Source organism: Pseudorasbora parva, chromosome 1 (assembly GCF_024679245.1).
Source record: "Pseudorasbora parva isolate DD20220531a chromosome 1, ASM2467924v1, whole genome shotgun sequence".
Taxonomy (NCBI): Eukaryota; Metazoa; Chordata; class Actinopteri; order Cypriniformes; family Gobionidae; genus Pseudorasbora; species Pseudorasbora parva.
This window is the reverse complement of record NC_090172.1, coordinates 61,033,270-61,035,523: the sequence shown is the minus strand read 5'-3', so window position 1 is coordinate 61,035,523 and position 2,254 is coordinate 61,033,270. Positions and strand designations below refer to the sequence as shown.

Below are 2,254 nucleotides of genomic sequence, written 5' to 3'. Positions count from 1 at the left end.
TCACACATCTCCCTCTGCTTCGGCCATCATCTTCTGACTAAACGCGCGCTTATTTTATGCGGGTGACAATATCCACCTCTCGCGAAGCAGACTCTCCAACGTTTCGCGAGACTTGCGAACAAGTCATAACTTATTTTAAAATATATAATTAATTATCACCATTGACAGTAGCGGAGGAACGCCACCGAATGTAACGAAGTAAAAGTACAGTTTTTTCACAAGAAATGTACTTGAGTAAAAGTAAAAGTACCCATTTTTAAATATACTCTAAAAGTACAAGTTACCCAAAAAATTTACTCAAGTAAATGTTACGAAGTAAATGTAATTCGTTACTCGCTCTTGGTCTTCCTCTCCACTGTCCTCCAAACACTCTTCCTCATACCACTCTTCTTTCCCCACCAACCAGTCTTCTGTGATCCATATTTCCAAACTAAATCAATTCCGAGCTATCCCCTTTTACTAAAACATGGTAATGATGAGACTAAAGCAGGACACCTGGGTTGGCTTTTGAGCTGAAATTGCAATTAGCTTGTGATAATTATCATTTCATTTTTTTGCTAAGATTTTCTGTTTTAAAATAATTACTGCAGAAATGCTTGAAATTTGCCATAATTCGGATTTTAATGTGCTTTTATCAGTTTTGAAAGAAGTGTTAGCATATGATAAATATCCTGCAAATTTATTGTTTTTTGCAGTTTGTGAAGTATGAAAGATAAAAGTGTTTGTGGATTTTGAAAAATGTGGTGATTGAATGCATTCAAAAATTCACTCACAGTTTTGTCCGTATGCACTTGTGTGACACTGAATGTGTGAAGAGTTTGTGGTTTCAGTATTGAACAATGCTCGTTAGCCCATAAACACCTTGTGAAACTTTTAATTCATTTGGTGCATCCATCTTGTGACATTATCTTGAATTGATCATGCTTGGGTCACACACAGACTTCAACATTCAGCATGCAAAACACAACAATGATAGGTAAACGAAGTCAAGAGTAAATCTAAAGTAAATCATCAAGTGCTCTCTGTTCTTTTTTAGTGTCTGTTCTTCATTGTGTAAGTGAACTATAAGCATTTGTCAACACAACATACTATTCCTATTTCACTTGTTTAAGGCAATTTGTTTTTTAAATGTAAATTTAACTAATTCGATCATTAGAGGTGATTTAAGATGATACATGATGTGGACTGTAAACTGAAGCATGTTTTATTTTTATTTCAGACCACTATTGTGTATTTGACAATTTTTAGTTTATTTTTACTTTCTAATTATCTTAACTGTTTTATCCTTTTTTTTTAATTCTTACACATGGTACTATTATTTCTAATGCATGTTACCACTATTTTAATTAATTTAAAGCACTTTGAATTGCCATTGGGTATGAAATATGCTATACAAATAAACTTGCCTTGCCTAATTCTGTTTTACAGTGTCAATTATAAATACATTCATGGAACCATAAAACTGACTAATTAATACTTATAAATCAGTGTATAATGGATTATGAACATTCACATTAAAGAAAAAGAAAACCAATTCACTGGCTTTTAGATTTGAATGATCCTTCAATGATCTTTTTCACCCATTCATCCTCGGGGTTGAGGCAGGTCTGTCCTTGTTTCAGAGTGGCACTGTGTAAGACAAAGAAGGTTTGATGGGAATCAAGGCAGATTAAATAGATAAGAGACGATATTAATGTTAATCTATCATGCCTCCAGACATCTGCATTGCACTGATCTTCAGTTTGTCACACTCACATGATCTGTGTGTTTTTGCAGTGTGCTCCAGCAGGAATCGTCTGGATTTTCTGTATTATTTTGGAGTTAATTGGCATTCCTGAATATGTTCGAATACATTGGCAGCGAAGGTGTAGAGCCGACAGTTTAGCAGCGAAGACTTCATACAAACGAGACAAGAAAAAGAGTAATAAGACTTAATATGATAAAATACAATAAAGCAATAACATGCAGAAAATGCCTCTGCTTACCTTCTGTTGTGGACAGCATTGTCATGCAGGCCAGAAAAAGGAAAGCTCCTACGGTGAACTTCATCGTTGTGGAACTTCCCACCGCACAAGTAAAGGTATAAACGGTAAAGCTGCAGATGTTTCCTCGAGAAATTGACTTTCCCGTTAGTTGTCAGTGTTCGTTTATAGTCTGGCAGGACTCTCTCTTTTAAAGATCCCTGTTACTGACATCACACTTGTTGAAAGGGATTGTGCAACAGGGAACCCAAATTCTGCTGAAGGCACCCAAG

The 2,254-nt window shown here is 35.4% G+C and overlaps 1 protein-coding gene across 1 annotated transcript; it reads right to left on the bottom strand.

Annotated features, from left to right (window-relative positions):
• Nucleotides 1-869: 869 nt before the first annotated feature.
• Nucleotides 870-2,254, bottom strand: cxcl8b.3 (chemokine (C-X-C motif) ligand 8b, duplicate 3). The gene is made up of 3 exons (XM_067452052.1): nucleotides 1,986-2,254; nucleotides 1,756-1,894; nucleotides 870-1,629 (listed from the first exon to the last, which is right to left on the bottom strand). The coding sequence occupies exons 1-3, from the start codon at nucleotides 2,047-2,049 to the stop codon at nucleotides 1,536-1,538; spliced, it is 297 nt and encodes a 98-aa protein (XP_067308153.1). The 5' UTR covers nucleotides 2,050-2,254; the 3' UTR covers nucleotides 870-1,535.